This window comes from Trichechus manatus, unplaced genomic scaffold (assembly GCF_000243295.1).
Source record: "Trichechus manatus latirostris isolate Lorelei unplaced genomic scaffold, TriManLat1.0 scaffold00001, whole genome shotgun sequence".
Classification (NCBI taxonomy): Eukaryota; Metazoa; Chordata; class Mammalia; order Sirenia; family Trichechidae; genus Trichechus; species Trichechus manatus.
Window position 1 is genome coordinate 14,717,856 of NW_004443937.1, and position 18,177 is coordinate 14,736,032.

General features: G+C 51.8%; 1 protein-coding gene across 1 annotated transcript; it reads right to left on the reverse strand.

Annotated features, from left to right (window-relative positions):
• Positions 1-390: 390 nt before the first annotated feature.
• TMEM43 (transmembrane protein 43) lies at positions 391-18,031 on the reverse strand. Its single transcript, XM_004368369.2, has 12 exons — positions 17,862-18,031; positions 13,397-13,546; positions 12,335-12,469; positions 11,671-11,765; positions 10,777-10,826; positions 10,414-10,483; positions 9,534-9,604; positions 9,273-9,394; positions 8,910-8,984; positions 8,197-8,298; positions 4,880-4,997; positions 391-2,440 (listed from the first exon to the last, which is right to left on the reverse strand). The coding sequence occupies exons 1-12, from the start codon at positions 17,871-17,873 to the stop codon at positions 2,238-2,240; spliced, it is 1,203 nt and encodes a 400-aa protein (XP_004368426.1). The 5' UTR covers positions 17,874-18,031; the 3' UTR covers positions 391-2,237.
• Between the last annotated feature and the right edge of the window lie 146 nt (positions 18,032-18,177).

Consider the following 18,177-nt stretch of genomic DNA (forward strand, 5'->3'; position numbering starts at 1 on the left):
CCCTTAAGACCCTTTGTAGTGTTTCATACTGCTGCCCCATTCCACCTCTTCTAGCACATTCTGAAGATGGGTGAAGTATGAGTCATTCACTTTAAATCAAGCAAAGCAAAGTAAGCCTTGTTATGTAAGGCTTCTAAGTGCTAGGAATATTGAGTTGCCCTTTTTTAAAAAAAAAAAAAAAGTTGAAAAACTTTAGCCACTAGCTACTAAAAACAATTCAGAACTGGGTTCTGAAAATTTATCATACAGTTCTGTGACTGAATTGTCTAGGACAGAAATTCAGAAAGAATGCAAATAAAAGGATAATGGCAAGGTTGTATACCAAAAGATACTTAAAATTTTATTTTGAATTTTTCTCAAAAACACAAAAAGATAATACAAATTTCATGGTGATTTTTCAAAGGCTTCAAATTTTTCTTTATTTTGCTCTTTGAGAACAGTTTTTAAATTGTAATTCAAAATCCGTATTAAAGAAAATTATACAAACCAAATCCCAAGGACGTTGTATTTAGCTAGCATCTTGTACACTGTGTCTGTGTTTTAAAAGCATCTGTTCAGAGTTTAGGTGACACTGCTCATTTAATAAGCAGTAGTGAATACTATTTCAGTATGTAAACCCAGGTAAGTCATCTGTGGGGCTGGCTGTTTGTTTTTAACATGAAGAATCTAGAGCAGAGATGCCCCAGGACAACAGAATATTCAGTCACCAGTTTCAGAAATTCTGACCCCTTATTCAACTATCAAATACTTACTTACAAAAGCAACCACTCCCAGCAAGGGCAAAACAATTTCTGAATATTAGAAAGAAAAAAGATGCACAAAGAATATGTTAAAGACATCAAAATTACAACACACTTGTATCTTTAAAAGCGTGTAAAGTAGTTGGGAAATTTAGGGACTATGTAAATTAACCATGGGTGGATTTTACTACAGAGGAGATGCTGGAGACAACATAGACAAGAACCTCCCAGAGAAGCCTTCTGAGGCCCAGATGCCAGTGTCTGTACTCTGCGATGGAGGAACAGGCCAGACTTGGGCATTGTACAGCCAGCCTTCAGCCTGAGTCTTGATTTTGGTTGACTGGGAGTCACCATGCTGGAGCCCACTTAGTATAAAGCTTCCAACCTTTTAATGGTTGACTAAAGACTCAAAACTATCTTCAAGTAAGTGGGCAGTTTATGATACCAGAGGATGAAAGGAAATGCTTTTCTCCATCCTGTAGAGACTCCCCATCTCATCTCAGGGTGAAGAACAAATCCTTGCTAACACTTGTTTGAAAAGCTTCTTAAAGTTTTCCAATAACCCAGAATAGTGACAGAGGTAACTTTTAATTTTTACCAACTAAGCCACACCCCAATTTAACATGTTCCTGTGCTCTGAATTAACTTCAGCTGACAGGTTAAAGGGGTTTTTCTGTAACGGTCTGAAATGTTAATCATTCAGGAGGTTTTTGTTTTGTTTTTTAAATCTTATTTTAAACAATTCCCACTTGGGGTAGAAAAGTACACAAGACGAGACTATTAATCATAGCAAAGAAAAGCTTATAAACAGGACTTGCGGACATCCTTTACACTAAAAAGATTCTGCCAAACCATAAAATAAGTATAAAGCCCAATAAATGTCCCATTTTTTCTCATCATGACACCTTCAGTGTTTTTGTTTTGTTTTTCTGAAGTATGACATGAAGTTCTACCCAAACACTTGGTTTCTGGTGCTCCTGCATTGCTGTGCACGTGCTTTGTCTATCAGTAATCCAGTAGAGCTTAGCAATAACTAAAGTTTGCCCTGTAGGACCATAGATAGGTTTGATGGTTGTGGCAGAGTCCTGGCACTTGTCTCCAGTGACGGGAATCAGCAAGTGATGAGGCTGAGCCCTTTGATCAGCAGGCCTCTGTGGAGTGTCACTGCTTCGTCACCTTCTGCACACAGATGAGCTGAGTCAAACAAGCTAACCTGACCACATACACCAGGTCACAAGAGAAGGGAAGGGAACAAAAGGAGAACGCTTGTTACACTGCCAAATGTAAGCTGCCTTCTGCCCACCAAAGCTGCTTATTGGCAAGAGAAGAGGTGGGGAAGATGTTAGCTGATGAACACCAAATCCTGGCGTGTGCATGTTGCTGAGTCAGTCCTCCTGAAGAGTGGAGGGAATGTGGAATTGAAAACCAATCCGGACTCGTGCTGGGTCAGTGGAGCAGGGAGGTGGTGGCTTGGGTCAGGCAGGTGCCAGGCCTGTTTCACTCCAGCTTTTTGGCCGGTACCCGTGTCCGAGCAATGATGATGGGCACCAATGCCAGGCAGCCGATGAAGAGGGCCCACAGGGGCCGGTAGAAGAGCCAGCCAGCAGCCACAGTCAGCAGGGTCAGTGAAGTGGCCACGCAGAAGGCAAAGGCTTTCAGGCCAATGTTGACCAGGTCTCGGAAGACAGGAAACCAGTCCACTGTGGGGAAGGAAAGGCACTGAGCTGAAGAGGCCACCATGCACTGCAACTCAGCAGGTGGTTCCCTTCCTAGAACAGGGTTGGTACTTGACACCATATGAATAAGGAGAGGGAAGGGTCAAAGTGATGGAATGCAGGTAACCACATACTGACAGCCAGACAGTCCAGAGGAGGGCCCTCCCAAGCTGTGTGGCTGTGCAGAGCCTGAGCCACTCACTCTGCTCAGTTTAGGGGGATAAGGCACACAGTAGGGATCTGCAGACTTTATATATTGATAGCAGCTTGAGGCCAATATAAAGACATTCACCTGTATGTTGACAAGTGCTGTTTCCTGCATTCTCACAAAGAAGCTTGTGGATGCAGCGCTCTAAGAGTGCCGATTTGGACTGCTCAGCCATCCCTGGAGGTGTTGGTTCATTCAAGCAGCAAGCTGTGACTAAGTATCTACGCGCCCAGCTCTGGGCAGGGCTGAGGGAAATACATTAGCCCAAGCCTTGGGCCTGCCTCAGGATCTCACAGGCGACTGGCTCAGCTAACTTCACCTGAAATTACTCTGTTCTTGGCCTGACTGGCCTCTCCAGGTAGGCACTGCAGCAGCAGATGTCCACTGGGGCAATCTCCAGCCAGGTCCTAGGAGGCCCCCGGGGCTTTGATTCCACTGGGTTTGCAGAGCAGCCCTGGTACTCCATCGTGACTACAGGAGGCCCCTGAAGACCACCTCTGGGCCTCATCTTGGTCTTTTCATAATGAGTGGCTCCTCTACTTAGCCCTTACCACAAGTGAGTTCATGTTCATTAGCTCTGCCTGTGTGTCAGGCACTATGGGCATCGGCTCATCAAGCCCTAATGCCCACCCTGCAAGGCAGGTGCTATTTTTAACCCCATTTTACCCATAAGGAGGTTCAGGGAGTTAAGAAACTTGCCCAAAGTTCTACAGCTAGAAAGTGCCAGAACCAGGATTTAAACTCAAGACTGTCTGGGTGCAGAGCCTGAGCTCTTAGCCACTGCTCTAAAATGTAAGCCTTGAGAGGACAGGGACCCTGTCTGACCTGTTCACTGCTCTGTCCCCAGGATCTAGATCACTGTCTCTCACACAGCAAGCACTCACTAAGTTATTAGTTGAACGAATGAATGAGTGGATGAATGAATGCTTCTGTGTTGCAGCTTCCTGGATCTTTCTGCCTGCAATACACACCCCGTCTGCTCTATTGTCTGTCCTGAGTCGAATGTTGGCATTCTAGGGGTGGAGGGGACCAGAGGGCCACGGAGAATGAAAGAGGAGCCCTCTGAGAGGGGCTTCAGCTGCCTCATCCTGGCAGTGAGGGAACTGAGTGAGGCTCCAAGATGGGGAGCAGCCTGCCCAAGGCCACACAGCCAAGATGGGCTTAGTGCAAAGGAAAGGTGGGGATTTTGTTTAAAATTCTGGTCACTCCCTAGTGGTGCCAAAGATGTGGCCAGTTTTTCTGAGTACAGTTCAGCTGTCCAGAAAAAGCCTCAGAGGAAGAGTCCTCCCTGGGCCTCATTTTCCCTTCTGTAAGATGAGGGAGGTGGTCCTCCCAGCTCTGACAATCTGGGCTTTACAGCAGCCACATCTCTCCCCAGCTTGCAAGTGGCAATGGGGGAGAGGTTTCTGTTGAGGCCCAGAGGAGGCTGGGCAGGATCATCTGACTACATGGGGAAATGCACTGGGGTAAAGGCTCGAGTGAAAAGTCCCCTGAGAAGCCCCATCCTCCTGGATCAGCACTCAGCCCAGCACTTACTCACCCTGGGGCTCAGAACCTGAACCACGCTGGGTCACTGGGCTCCTACTGGGCTTCCTGGCTGCAGCCTCAGGCCAGGTGAGCAGCCCGGCAAACTCCCCTGAGCTCCAACCTTGCCCAGGTTTGGGGGTAGGGAAGGAAGCATAACAGTTTTTGAGTGTTTCCTATTTGCCAAACACTTCACAAAATTGTGCAAGTCCGGTGTGAAGTAACTGAAGTGGAGATGGAAAAGGGACTGACCCAAGTACCCAGAGCTCCAACAGCATAGACTGCAAGTCCAGGTCTGGCTCACTCATAGGCTGTCCAGCCTCCCCCCCTGAGGCTGTTTGATTACTTGTGGAACGAACAAATGAAGGAATGAACAAGTGACAGCCAGTGGACAGGGGGACAAGTGGGCCACACCCTCAGATCATGAGAGCTAGGCCTGCCTCCCGTGAGTCTGGCATCCACCCTGCCCTCACCCCCTGCAAGCCCGTGGTAGGCACTCCATCTTGGCCCTCATGCCTGCCTTCCTCTGCTCATTCATCCCAGAGCTGTGGAGCAGGGAACACCCTATCAGCCGGAGAGGCTGACAGATGACAGTGTGGTAAGCACAGAGGGAAGCACTCGGGGCTGAAAGAGGGAAGGTGGGGCCCCGCAGCCCCCACCCCCACAGCCCCTAGCCGCATTTCCACACCTACCTAGGGTATAGAGGATCCGGGTCATGAGGTTGAGGCCCATAAACATGGCTATCCAGCCGGTGGCCCGCAGGCCCCATGTCTTCAAGGAGTTGCTCTTTTGTTCTCTATGAAACACCTCCTGCAGGACAAGGTGGAGGCAGGGTGGTCACGACTCCCTGAGTGGTCACCAGCCTACCAGCTGGCAGGCGTGGGTGCTGAGAGGACCATGCCAACCCAGAAGCTGTTGGCCATCTCTTAGCAGATCAGAGGGAGATAGGGCAAACCTCCCACTCTAGGACTAGGCTCTCAGCCCACCTAGCACAGCACAGGGCAAGGCATAAGAGATGTTTGTGGAAGGTATGAACCCTCCTCGGGCAGATCCCACCTCCTTCAGATACCTCAGCGCACTGTCTCTTCTGTAATGAACTTGACTCTCCTTCATACTGCACCGGTATCTCTATGGGGCCATTCAGCACCATCCCTAAACAGCTGACGGTGTCTGAGCGCATGCCAGGCACTATGCAACATGCTTTGTGCATGCTATCTGGTTTACCCTCGGAACATGGCTTCTGGGATGCCTCCCTCTCCTTGCTTCCCTCCTACTTCTTAGGCTGCTGCTTCTCAGTCTCCACTGCTGTTCCTTCCCTTCGTCCTGTCCTCTAAATGCTGAAATTCTTTACTTGCTTTCTTTTTCCTTCTCAGTCTACATTCTCTACCCAAGTAATCCCGTCCACTGACTCTCAAACATAAAGCTGCAGCGCAAGCACCTCTTCTGGGCTTCATACACTCCTCTGGGTCTCCTGGCACATCCAACACTGACACGTGAGCCTCGACTCCAATCCATTTCTCTTTCCATCTTCCCCCATCTCAGCAAATGGTACAAGCAGCCACCTGCTCAAGCCCAAACCTGGGGGTCGCACCTGACTTGCTCCCCCCTCACCATCTACCATCCAATCCATCAGCAGGTCCTGTCAACTCCACAGCCACATTTTCCCAAATCTTCCCTCTCCACTGTCAACCCCCTGATCTAAGGCATCATCATCTCTCATGCCTCTCACCAGGACTACTGCAGCAGCCTCCTCAACGGTCTCTCTCCGTCCACCTGTCACCCCCACACAGCCACCTGCCAAGGCCCTGCTGCCCTGCCCCTGCAGCCTGCCCCGAGACCCACTGGCTGCCTGTCCTGAGGCCAGGTCAGGTGTCTTCTTGCCTCTGGGCCTTTCCACAGCTCCCTCTGCCTAGAACTCATCTGCCCATAGTTGTGCCCAGCCAGCTCCAACACATTCTTTCCATCTCTGCTTAAATGCCTGTTCTTCAGAGTCTTCCTGGCACCCCGATCTCAGTCAGGCCCCCTTGTCATAATCTACAGCAATAACAACAGTGACAGCTAATGTTCACCAGTTACTATCTGTCAGTCACTGTCCTAAGGTTTTACAAGTGTGACGTAATCCTCAAAATAACCTGAACAAGGTAGGCACGCTTATCCCCATTTTACGAATGAAGAAACAAGTTCTGAGAGGATAAGTAACTTGCCCAGGTCTCTAAGCAGTTAACTAAACCCTAAGTTCCCGAGGGCAGGGACCATGTCTGCTCCCTTCCTCCCTATGTCCCTGGGGCTCAATAAAAACCTGTTGAACGAATGAACAAATAATCCTCACAACAACCAAGGAAGGTAAGAATGATAACAACGGCAACAACAATAATAATAAGCAAATAAATAAATGTTTCCATCTGACAGATGAGGAAACAGTCTCAGAGAGGACGAAAGATACGCCAGGGCCTGCATGAGGGCCTGTCTCTAATGCCCACTCTATAACCACTACACTCTCCGCCTTCCTGGGACCACAGTCCAGGCATCCTGACTTGCAGGGTCTGGGGTTTCTTCCGGGTGCCACGGGCTGGCTCTGGGGCTTCTCTCTGCTTGGCAGAGACCCTAGACCCTGTGGGGGATGGGAGCAATAGGGGGCTGTGGCGAAGGTGGGTTGGGGCTACTAAGCAGCCAGAGGTGCAGTGTGATCAGGAGGCCAGCTGATCTGCACTGTCAGTCCTGGCCCCCTGGGGTGGTATCTAAGCCAGAAGCCCCACCCACTCCTCTCTCGTGGGCCATCTCTGAGACCTAGGCCACCCTCTGCCTGCAGAGGGTGGAAGCCTGGGGCTGAGCAAGAGCCCTGGGAGAGAACAAGGTCTGGACAGGGCTTCCTAATTTTAGAAACACCCCAGGGAGCCCTTAAAGCTGGGTGGAAACGGTGACTCATAGCATGGCCTGACAGGTTAGGAGGCAGCAGTTAGGAGGCTGGTGACTGGGCTCCTGGGCAACCTCCTGACCACACCCTGTCCTGGTCAGGTACAAGGAGTGGGTGTGACCCAAGTCCCTCCATGGGGCTGTGAGGCTGCAGTAGGAGAGGTGACAGCTGAGGGCCTAATATAGGGACAAAAGAGGTCATAGCTAATCCATGACACCTGCCCACCGCCTTTACCCTTTCTAGCCCTCCTGACGAAAAGCCTCACAATCCATTTTAGGGCCAGCACAGAATGTCCCACCAGTGATACAATGTGAAAACTCTATTCTTCTGTTAAAGAGAAGGATTTCCTGCCCAAAGAAGAGGCCAACTTTGAAGGCACAAAATGAACTGATCACTGTATCTTTGCACCCCTTCTCCGTGGACTTGGGTGAGGTATAACCCTTCCCATTTTACAGATGGGGAAAGGAGGCCAAAGGAGCTCTGGAGTCCACTGTCTCAGGGTACTGGTCCTGGGACACCCCAGCTCTAAACCCTCACTGCCTTCCTAAGGCTCTTGAAGAAGTGCACACCTCTGCCCGCCGTGCCAGCCTCACCTCCCGTGCCCACTCCCCGATAAGACGCACTCCTCCTTGCCTTGACTGGGTCCTTCTCCTTGCCTGAACCGCTGGCTGACTCCTGACTCTTCCAGGGTTGCCTCCTTCTCATCAGTTCAATCTCAGCAAAAGCGTCACTCCTCAGAGAAGCCTTCCGCACCCACCATCACAATCCATTTCCTTTGTCCATTTATCTCAGAGTGCCCGCTCTTCCCTTCACCACACTCAGCACAACCTGCCCTTCCTTCCTAGCTTTCCTCATTCATCTGTCCCACACAGCCGAAGGCCTGTGGCAGAGTCTGCTGTGCTCGCCATTCTCTCCTCAGTGCCCAGCAGGCTGGCACACAGAGGGAGCTGATCGTTCCTTCTATTTCTTTTTCTTGCCTCGTTGCACTGGCTATGACCTCTAGCAGCGGAGCTTGTTATATAACTGTTTCAGGAAAGGAAGGAGGGAGGGACACGCCTGTCCCCCTATCACACAGGCAGGGCAGCAGCAACTCACCTCTGCTGAGAAGTCCCCGTGGTGCAGGAGAAGCAAGGTGTCCCCAGACTTGGTGGAGTATGGGACTAGCTGGTCACCCCGCTGCCGGGCAACCACAGTGACCTGGTCAGAGAATTCAGTGTCAGAGCTGAGGGGGGTGATCAGAGGATTGGCACAGGTTGAGACCCTCCTTCCCCCACCTTCCAACCCACTTAGTCCCAGCAATCCCTCTGGGGACTGTGTGCCAGCTAGGGAAGTGAAGAGAACCAAGCGTCACCCCTGCCTGGGGCTTCTCTCTCCACACATCTACCTGGGGGGACGCCAAGCCCAGGGCGGGTTGGCTGAGCTGTTTCATCCAAAGCCCCAGGGAGGACCACAGGCAAAGCAGGGGCTGAGGTGGGACTGCGCATGACAGGGTCAGGAATACAAGACCAGGCATTTATAGATCAAAAATTGGGGGCTGGGAGGAGAGGGGCTGGACTGATTGGAAGAAGAGCCGTCACAGGTATAGTTATGAAATCCTTCTAGAACTGCAGGGGTCCACGGATGGGCTTCAGGGGACACGAACTTCTGAAATGGCTCAAAAGTGTGCACGACTGAGCGTGTGCCTGGGTGCATATGTATGGATTTTCTAGAGAAGGCTCCAAAGTGTCCATGAGATTCCTCAAGGAGTCCATGCCCGGTGAAAGGTTGTAAGCCCTGACTCAGAGTCTGCCCCTCAGAAGGCAGCTTACCACGTGAGCGGGACCCAGGTCGGGGTCATCCCCACTCAGTCCTGCATAGGAAAATGAGACGCGCAGGTCTCCCACCTGGGGGGTGGAATAGAAGTGAGATGAGTGGATCAGAAGCCATTGTCCTGGGTCCATGGGTCCTAAGCCAATGATGACATCAAGTCCCCCAGGCACTCACGCCCCTTTCACACCTCCATGCCCTGGCCCAGGCTGTTTCATCACCTGGAACTCCTTTCCCCCTCCTCCAACCTCCCAATTGGGCAAGTGTAGCTATGGAAGCAGCTGAGTTGAATCAGAGTCTCAAACGGGGACAGTGCTCCAAGGCCCTGATCTGTGCTAGCTAGACTGCCCAGGCCTGCCGTGTACCTCTGGATACTTGGGGTTCTCGCTGTGGTAGAAAAAGTCTCCCCGGCGGACGATGTCCACGTGGGGGTCCTCCAGCTTGGACAGGCTTAGTGGCTTGAAGTTGTCAACTTTGTCAATGAGGCCTGAGAGCAGCAGGGTGGTAAGGAACAAGGTGTATCAACTGAAAACCTGAACCCCTCAGCCTGACAGCTGGCCTCACCTCCCATCCTTCCCACCACCACCACACTCATATCTCATACCCCAGCCGCACCTGAGGCTTACCTGCTGAGAGGAAAAACCTGCCAATTTGGACAAAGGGGGCTGTGGCCGTGAACGACTCCACTGCCATCGCACTGTGGGACAGAGGGAGCTGTCAGTGAAATGAGGCATCAGGGTGAGAGCTGTCTGGGTCCCCCTGAGGTGTGCTGGGCAGGGTCCTTACCCAGGGGGCCTCCAGTGCATCCAGACCAGCCCAGACACGGCAGACACTTGTCCCATCCCCAGGGGCTTCTGTCCCCCCTCCCCTGGGTTGAGCACCCCCTTCTGTCTCCTGTCCCTCAGAGTTTGATACCCTCCTGCGTCAATCTGCCAGCATGCCCTGCGGCACTCATTTCCCACCCCTCACTGCCTCCTCGCAGCCCTGAGAGCATCTGAACCCTGCTGTGCGCCATCCAAGGCCCTTGCGGCACAGCCCTGCCCACTGTTGCCCACAGCCCACACTCCAGCCGTGTCTGGAACTGTTGCCGCTTCACCACCTCCATGCCCATTCCTTCCTTCGAGTGCTTCCTCCCAGGTAACCTCCCTCTGTGGAAATCCTTGGAAGCCCAGATCCAAGGCCACTGCCTCCAGAAAGCCCTTCCTGATGGTCCTCCCACCCTCCTAGCCCCCTGGCTGTTAACTAAATGCCTCCCTGGCACAGTACTGCAAACCCCTTTAGGCACTTATTCCAGGCCTTGTTTTTATGCCTCCTTTGAGGGGCACTCATGGGCCAGGGGAGTCCTTTTCCCGGGCACAGGTCCTGGCCTAAAAACCATCTCCCACATTTTCATCAACTCACAAGGCAGAAGTAACTCAACCTTATTACTCAGATGAGGAAACTGAGGCTGGAGGCCTGCCCAGGGGCAGGGAAGGCTGCCCTTAGGCCTAGGGGCTCAGCTCTCACCTGGGGTTTTTGTGGCCAATCTCTCGGTCGAAGTTTTTGCTGTTGACAATTTCCGACCTCCATTCGGTATCTGCACAGGGAGAGGAAATGACTCAGACCGTGGTAAGAGCGGCCACGTGACTGAGGCTCACTGACCCCGCGTCCTCTTATCCTAGCCCACAACCACTCAAAGGGCTGAAGGGGTAGCTCCTGGAGCCACATTCGATGGATGGGGAGACCCAGGCGCCCAGGACTGGCACCCAGGGACTTCCCACAGCTCCATCCACAGCTCCGCCCACTGTGGTCAGCCTCCCCTAGGGCAGAGACCACCTGTGTGCAGGGGACATGGCCAGCACATCTGGGGGCGAGGGTCCCGGTACTCACTGTAGGAGTACCTCGTCTCTGTCTTCACCTGCCCATCCTCAGTGTACTCCCTGCAGGGAAAGCACAGGCAGCCATGGGTCAGCCCAGTCACTCCTGGGCATTCCAATCTATGCATCTCCCACTGGAAGCAACCTCCACCATGAGGTCAAATCTCACACTGGGGCAGAGCCTTGTCCGCACCTGCCCAGGGACAGGGCGCTCACTCCCTGACAGAGGCAGCTCCATCCCCTGAAGGTTCTGACTGGAAAAAAGTACCTTCTCATCTGGAGCTGAAAGTCACCCCCACCAGGCTCACCCAAGGGTCCCAGCCTCACCCTCTGGGCCCTCCGCCCCAGGACAGCCCTGCTGAGGGCCTCCGAAACTGTCTTCTTCCAGCCACCTTCCCATCCCTCACTCATGTCGATGTGGCTTAGGGGGGGCTGACCCTACCCGACTCCAGGTGACCCCAGCCTAGCCATGACAGCCTGCTCTGGGACTTCTGCTGGGACTGGCAGGACGTAAGCCTGGAGGCCACCACTGCTCCCTCGTGGGAGAGAGGATGGAACCAACGCAGCAGAAAGCTGAGCACTGACACTGGGGTAGGGTGGGCGGTACACTGACCTAGTGACATTGCTTGAGGCCTGGATCCAGTCATGCTTAAGCCTGCGCTTCCCCTGACTCCCAAACAAGGGAGCCAATCAATCTCCTTTCTTCTGGAAGCCACTTGGCACTAAACTCCTGCCACCTCCAAACAAACGATAACGGACTAATAATTTTGGGATAATCTGCAATTTTTCTGATGGGGAGATTTTAGACTTTATACCTCAGAAGCGTCAAAATGGAAGCCACCTGCATTTGATTCTAACATCTGCACCTCCTTTACCCTCAACTGACTTTCACTTCCTGGCAGCTCACCTGGACTCTTCCGTTTCCACCCACTGATACATCTCCACGTGCCGACGCAGCTTCACAGCGGGAATGTGCACCCCGTAGTTTGGATCAGACAAGAGCTTCAAAGAGAATCAAACAAACCAAAAAATAAAGGACGAGACTTACTTCAGCTCAGAATCCCAGACTTAGGGGAAGTCAGACAGGTATCAAGAAGCAGGGACACAGAACAGAGAATTTTCCAGTCACTTCATATGGGAGAATCCAGTGAAACTGCCTGGCCCAAGTTCTTAACACTCAGTGCCCATCGCCATGAGCCACACAGCACAGGCACAATGGCAGGGCGCCAACTACAAAGTACTCAGTGTTCAAACAACAGGAGGATGGCATTAGATACCCGTGGCTAGTAATGATCATTAGATCACCTATTTGTGAAGCTCAAACATGTGCCAGGCACTGAAGCCTATCTACTTAATCTCACTTCAAACTGGCATGTTACAATTTCTGTTACAGTGCTTATTTGTTACAATTATGGTCCCCATTTTCTAGATGAAGAGTTGAGACTCAGAGTGACTGGGCCACACAGCTGTGAGTGGTGGAGCTGGGAATCATCACTTTCAAAATGCTCAACCAGACAATATCCAGCGATGCGGCAGAGCCACCAGTGGCCCACGACCATCGCCAAACCTACCTTGGATGTCCGCAGGGCCCCGATGATGTGCACCAGCCTCCCCTCATTCTCCGGAGCCACGCTGTGGATGCTGTCTGGGGATACCACAAGAGACAGCCCCTCAGCCAGGGAGGTCGCCGTCTTCAATGTGCGGCCCTGGGAGCGAAGGAAAGTGGTATCACCAAGTCAGGGGTGGCTCGAAGCAGCTGTGCTTGCTGCAGACTGTCAGAGCATGATGGGCCTCAGGGAGCACTGAGACTCATCTCTCCATTTTACAGCTGGAAAGCTGAGGCCCAGCTAGTGGCAGATCGGGATCCGAGCCCAGGATCCCTTCTTTTCCAGGCAGACCTCTTCCCACCACTCCATTGGTCCCTACCCTTTCCCTCTAGCCAGTCTCAGCACTGACCCCATGTTGGGAAGAGCTGGTGTTTCTCTCTGTCCTGGCCCTTATCCCATTTTCCTTTGCCTTCTCCACCCCTCCCCTACTCTCAGTCCATGTGGTTTACACAGGCTGATCTGAATGGTCATTTAAATCATTTGACTAAGGCCTAGCCACCCAGAACCCCCTGACTACAGGTATTGGTTCAGAGAGAGGACAGAGACCCAAGCCAGGACACTGAGAGCCCTCCCTGCAACTTTAGCTAACTGACTTAGAAAGACATGGTTCCTCTTTTCTCTGGGGTGGCTAAGCTAGTTGGATGTCACCTGAGTTTCTGGTGCCATCTCTGCCACCATGAAGAATGAGCCTTCCCAAGAACAACGCCATCACAGAGAAAAACTGCTAACAGATGGAGAAATGGAGATTCCTGGTGACCCAGCATGAACACCTGGATCCAACCAGGCCTGAAGCTGGTCCTACCCCTAGGATTTTCAGGAGTATGGACTGATCCATTCCTTTTCCTGCTTACGTCAGTTGTGAGGTGGGTCACAACAGAAAGACTTCTGATTAAGTCAGCACCTCTCTTGCTCTCTTTTGGAAAATCTGGGCCCTTTGTTACCAAATCTAGCCTCTGGATTCACAGCCTTAGCTCCCTGACACTGAGGGGACCCTCACTCTGTACCGAGGGACCCTGAACATTTTACCTCATTGGTGAAAATTATGTAGAAGGAGAGCAGGAAGGTCATGAGCCCCACAAACATCCCACCCGAGGTCTCACTAAGCCGCTCCAGGAAGCCTGGCTGGGGGCTGGCCGTTGTTTTCATGTGTTCTTTTCTCTTACTCGTACTGGAGTACTGAGGAAAAAACAGATTTTTAAAAATCAGAACGAGTTAGGTTTTAAAAAATATCATTGAGTTTTGCTATTTATGTATTTAGACTCAGTTCTTATTGAGACACAGTTTTTATATGGTAATAATGCACAGATATCAAGGGTACAGTTTGACGGGTTTTGACCAACGTATACCCTGTGTGACCAACACCCAGATCAAGAAACAGAACATTTCTATCACCCAGAAAGTTCCTTTGTGCCCTTTCCTGTCAATACTCTTCTCTCCCTACCCCCAGAGGGAACAACTACTCGGATTTCTATCACTATAGATGAGTTTTGCCTCTTCTAGAATTTGACATAAATGGAATCATACGGCATGAGCTCCTTTCTATCTGGCTTCTTTCACTCAGCATAGTGCTTTTGAGATTCACCCGCGTTGTGTATCAGTGGTTTTGTTTCTTTTTATGGCTGCATAATATTCGACTGTGTGGATATGCCACAATTCGCTTATTCATTCATCAGTTGATGAACATTGGGGTTGTTTCCAGTTTGGGGTACTATGAGTAATGTGTGGACATGTGCTTTCATTTCTTTTATATATATGTATATATAAGAGAAATTATATATATAGGAGTAGAATTGCTGGGTCATAGGAGAGATGTATGTTTAACTTTTGAAGAAACTGCCTGTTCTACAAAAAGGTTATTAGAAATGTATTTTTAATTAAACTCAACAAATAGTGACTGAGCTGAGGGCCGTGCGTGCTGGGCCTGGTGGGGAGGGAAGAAGGGGAGACAGGCTTATGGGGCAGTCATGCCACAGCCACAAACAATACTAGGAGGTCATGCTGAGTGTCCGGTGAGAGGGTGGACCCAGTGCTAAACGAGTGACCTCTTCCAGCTGGGGGATCAAGGCAGGCTGCCTGGAGGAGGGTGCATTTGAGGAGGATTTTAGAGGCAGACCCTGGGGAAGGGCATCCCTAGCAGGGGAGCTATGCAGAAGTGGTTCTATAGGAAGAGTGACGTATCTGCTGTGGCTAGGGCTTTAGGGAAGTGGGGGAGATGCAGGCAGCTAGGCATGTCCGGGCAAACTCATGGGTGGCTTCTAATGCCAGGCTTTGATCAGGTTATAAAAAACCAAGGTTCAGAGTGTGTTCACTGCTGACTACGAGGCCACCTGGTATCGCTGTCATGAGCATGGAATCTGGAGCCTGGGTCTGAGTCCTGGCTCTGCCACACCAGCTATGGGACCTTGGGCAAGCAATTTTATCCCTATGTTCCCTCCATTTCCTCATCTGTAAAATGGGGATAATCCAATGCACTGGGTTCCTGTGAGGACATAATTAGATGGCTCAGTGCCCAGTGCATGGTCAGCCCTGTATGGGTGCTGGCTGGTGGGAATGTTATCAGATTTCTGTGTGACTGATGCTAAGGTTAGTGCCAAGGCTGGGGCGAGCTGACTAAAGTCACCAAGATGTCAAGTGGTTCCCAGATGAGCATCAGGGTAAGCCAGGTCCCATCCTGCACTTGTGGGGGCGGGGAGGGGTCCGTGGAGAGATTCAAGACGGAGTATCTGCTCCGACAAAGCAGATGCCTTGTTCTTCTGACTGTCCCTCAATGCCACCAGCACAGACCTGTCAAGGATCAGGTGTCCATTATGTCCAGAAATGGTCTTGATTTTCCATGCCATTTGGAAACATTAGCGAAGCTACTCACCATAACGCTGAAGATCATAAATGTTGCAGTCTATCACATGCTCATCACGGACAAGCCCAAGGAGGTAGGTGCCATCACTACCCCAGTTTCACAGATGAGAAAACCAAGGGCCAGGGGTTAAGTCGCCTGCCCAGCTAACACAGCCAATAAAAGATGGATTGATTTAGGATTCAAATCCAGGCAGACTGGAAGCCACTCTCCTACCACTCTGCTCCAGACTGCAAATCGCATTTCTTGGGCTGTAATGTGAGCTGAACGTTGGGAGCCAGCTGTGGGCAGTGACAGAAAAGGAGCGAGGGCAGCCCTAGCCTTGGCTTCCCCTTAGCATACCTTGAGAAGCCAATGTCAAGATAAGGGGCTCAAAGATGGCCTTGAAGGGAGGGAAGAGAAGCACAGGGGGTCCCCCGCAGGCTAGGGGTATGATGACACAACACACACAGACCACATTGTGAACTGAAATTCCCAATAAACATGGAGGCATATTTATCCCCAATGACACATACCCAGGTCTCACGGCTCAGGGACAATGTGGTAGGAACCGAGGTCAACATGTACGCCTTGGTAACAGACAGAACTGAGTTCAAATCTTGGCGCTGCAAATCACTTGCTGTGTGACCCTGGGCAAGTTGCTCCACTTCTCTGATTCTGTTTATTCCCTTATAAAATAAGATAGTATACTACCTCCCTCACAGGACAGTTGTTGTTATATGAGTATAGATTCTGTCACTTCTCCGCTCCACCCCTCTATCTTCAGATCTTTCTTCCTCACTCAGCGTGGTGGCTCCTGTAAATGTGTACCCAGCTACTGGATGAAAAAACCAAGGCTTGGCCGCAAAGGATACCCAAGTGAGTCTATGTTACCTCACAAGGTGTCAGGTCCCAACATATGTGAGGTCTCTGCCTACCAGGGCAGGGAGAGAGACACAGTTCAGCAACTGTGAGGACAGATTTTTTTCCCCCATGTATTAACTACCTACTGTGTGCCAGGCAGAGCCCTGGTGGCGCAGTGGTTAAGAGCTCAGCTGCTAAGCAAAAGGATCAGCAGTTCGAATCCACCAGCTGCTCCTTGGAAACCCTATGGAGCAGTTCTGCTCTGTTCTATAGGGTCGCTATGAGTCAGAATTGACTCGAAGGCAACAGGTTTGGTTTTTCTAGTTTATGTGCCAGGCACTGTGCTGAGTGCAGTCTCACTTAACCTTCACAGCAACCTATAAGACAGAAACCATTACTGATGCTATTTTACAGAAGAGGAAACATAAACCAGAGAGATTAAGACCACACAGCTACTGAGCAGAAGAATCTGGACCTGCCCCCAGGGCACTCTGCAGCACCTTCCCATGACATAGCCCTCCAACCTGGCTACAGTTCCCAGGAGCAAGTGACTCTGCCTGCTGGGGAAGTTCCCCACCTGTAAAATATGGTGGGGGGAGGGGCAGACAGGATTCCACCCCCTGCACCCTCCTCCCAGCAGACCCTAGGCCTCTGGGTCTGAAAGCCCATGGACCACCTCAGTGGGCTTTCTAGGTGTGACATTCAAGGCTTCTACCCCCATACTCCCAAGACAACTCTAACCTGAAGCAGAGCGTGCTAGGGATGTGGGTGACAAACCCTGGTCTTTCAGGGGGCATAGGAAGCAGAGAGGATGCTTGGGGACAGAGAATGAGTATGGACAGCAGGTGTAACAGGCCAGGGAAGGGTGGCTAGAACACTCCATCAAAACCCGAGGGAGGGTGTGTCTGGGGCTGGCAGGGCGCCCAGGCTGGCTGCAGAAACACTTTCACACAGGCGAGTGGTGAGTCACCAGCTTCTCCCAGTCCAGCGCCGACACATAGGGTGCTGCTCCTCGGTTTGCTGAATGAATGTTGAGCTTAAATAGAAAAGCTCCTGAGAAAGGCTGGCTGCAAAAAGAAGACGGCAGCCTTTGGAAGGAAACCACTTTCAGCCAGGGCCTCTTCAATCGAATCCCCTCCAGAAGGAGGTGGAGCCCGACAGTTGGGAAATGCTCTTTCTCACGTAGCCCTAACTCTTGCGCCCCCACTCAACCCGAGCTCCTTAGCAGCATCACGGCCTCGATTTGCATACATCCGTGGAACCGGGAGCTCACTTTCCGTCCGGAGAGCCCTGTCCGTTGCTGGACAGCTCCACCTGCGCCCGGAACGACCACCCCACCCTGCCCGCAGGCAGGCCCTCTCTCTGAGGTCCCATTCAGCTCTCATAACACCGCAAGTTTGAGAGCCCCAATTTGCTCACACGGAGTCGCCATGAGTCTGAATCAACTCGACGCTAACTAACAAGTGCCCAGGCGGGAACTGGGAGTGAAAGGTGGGGCCTCAGGGACGCCGTGCACAAGATCCCACTGCCAGGAGCGACACCTCCCAGGTTTCCCTCCCTACAAACGCGCGATCCGAGGATGAGCTGGACTAAACAATACGGACAAGTGGAGAATGGAGAGAGTAAAGGTAGATGAACAGACTGATTAGCTGCCAGAACACACAGACACAATCGTGCATTAGTAGACAGACAGCAGGTCTGCGCACAGACGAGGGTCAGACGGACAAAACGGACCGGAGGCTCCTGGGTGATGGGAAAGTCTGGATCTGGCCCAGCTGAGCAGGAGACACTTACATTCGCTGCCATCGTGGCACCTGGCTCGTTGCCGCCGCCTCGCTCTGCTCAGCTAGAGTTGACGACCGGAGTCCAGTGGCCTCTTGCCGGCCGAGAGCTGCGAATGCCACTGTGGGGCCCAGAACAAGGCTGGACTTGCTACAGAGTTACCGCCCAGGGTCCCCATTCTTCTGAGCACGCGCGCCGCAAAGCCTCCTGGAAAATGCAGTCCGTGGAGAGCCCGGAGTCACAAAGTTGCAACATGCACGCAACCTCATTGATGCGCCTGCGCACTGCGAGCCTTTCTGGGAAATGTAGTTCCTGCTGCCTGGAGAGG